The 1041-nt window shown below is 40.7% G+C and overlaps 1 protein-coding gene across 1 annotated transcript in view; it reads right to left on the bottom strand.

Moving 5' to 3' along the window:
- TMBIM6 (transmembrane BAX inhibitor motif containing 6) overlaps positions 1-973 on the bottom strand; it is a 12317-nt gene extending 11344 nt beyond the window's left edge. The window contains exon 1 of the mRNA XM_012807494.2: positions 838-973. Coding sequence (XP_012662948.1) covers positions 838-891 — 54 coding nt within the window. The 5' untranslated portion in view covers positions 892-973. The remainder of the gene's footprint in view (positions 1-837) is intronic.
- Positions 974-1041: the final 68 nt, after the last annotated feature.

Raw genomic sequence — 1041 nt, 5'->3', positions numbered from 1 at the left:
GGCGCCGAGCCACAAGTACTGATTTTAAGGTCACAAATTTTAGTGAGTAGGTAAATTCCCAAATATAGACTCCATGAATAATGAGAACTATTTCACTTAAATAAAAATAACCTACAACCAAGAAGCAAAAGGGCCAACTATGCCTAAAACTCAAGGGATTAAAGCCTATCCTCTGAGTATCTGGAGTTATTTTTCTCACAACTCCTGCCAAGAGATGTCTGAGCATAGAGAGAGTTCTCCTAAACAGTAGTAAATGCCAACAAAGGCCCACTCTTATGCTAAAAACGGACAAGATTTTACCAGTGAGACCTTCAAATGTGGTAATTCCTCACACTGTCCCTTCTACTCCTTCTGGCCAAACCCAAACTCTCTTTCACACAGGAAAATGAGTTATTAAAGGTTTTTACCCAACCATGCAGATAACAGTGTATCAGAAAACAAAATGGGTCAATTCATTAAAGGTCTCAATCCTGCCTCTCCTAATAATAAATTAAACAATCAGCGTTTTGTATTCAAGTACTCCATGGTCATTTAGGCATAATCAACGAACAATGGAGGAAAAGTTAAAAAGGCTACTGTGCAAAAGAGTCCCAGCAGGCACACCATGCTTCTGCTCTCTGAAGGGGGGAGGGGAACAGGGTCTTATACGTTGGCAGCACACAATTCAGTGTCAAGGTTAAGACATTCTGTTTTCAGTACCTGGAAGGGGCTGGCTGAGTGCAGATACTCAACTTCTGATAAGGATTAAGGGAAAGCACAGACTTGGACAGTCCTGTTGAGCTGGTCTTTCTTAATACAGTTCATGCCATAACAATCAGGAGAGAAAACTGTTCTTACCTGAATGAAATGAGTGACCACATGGACATAGGCTCCCGCAGCAGCCACAAACATACATAAGGCAAAACTTGCATAGACCTTCTTCAGGTGCTGCTGTGTGGAGGGGGTTCTAGGAAAGAGTGTTAATAACAGTAACCACTCCTAGACCAATCTCATCTCTAATCCAAGAATCATTTCTCTCTCTCTTTTTTTTTTTTTTTTTTT

Source organism: Otolemur garnettii, unplaced genomic scaffold (assembly GCF_000181295.1).
Source record: "Otolemur garnettii isolate 467f Iridium unplaced genomic scaffold, OtoGar3 scaffold00070, whole genome shotgun sequence".
NCBI lineage: Eukaryota > Metazoa > Chordata > Mammalia > Primates > Galagidae > Otolemur > Otolemur garnettii.
This window is presented reverse-complemented; position numbering and strand designations above follow the sequence as displayed.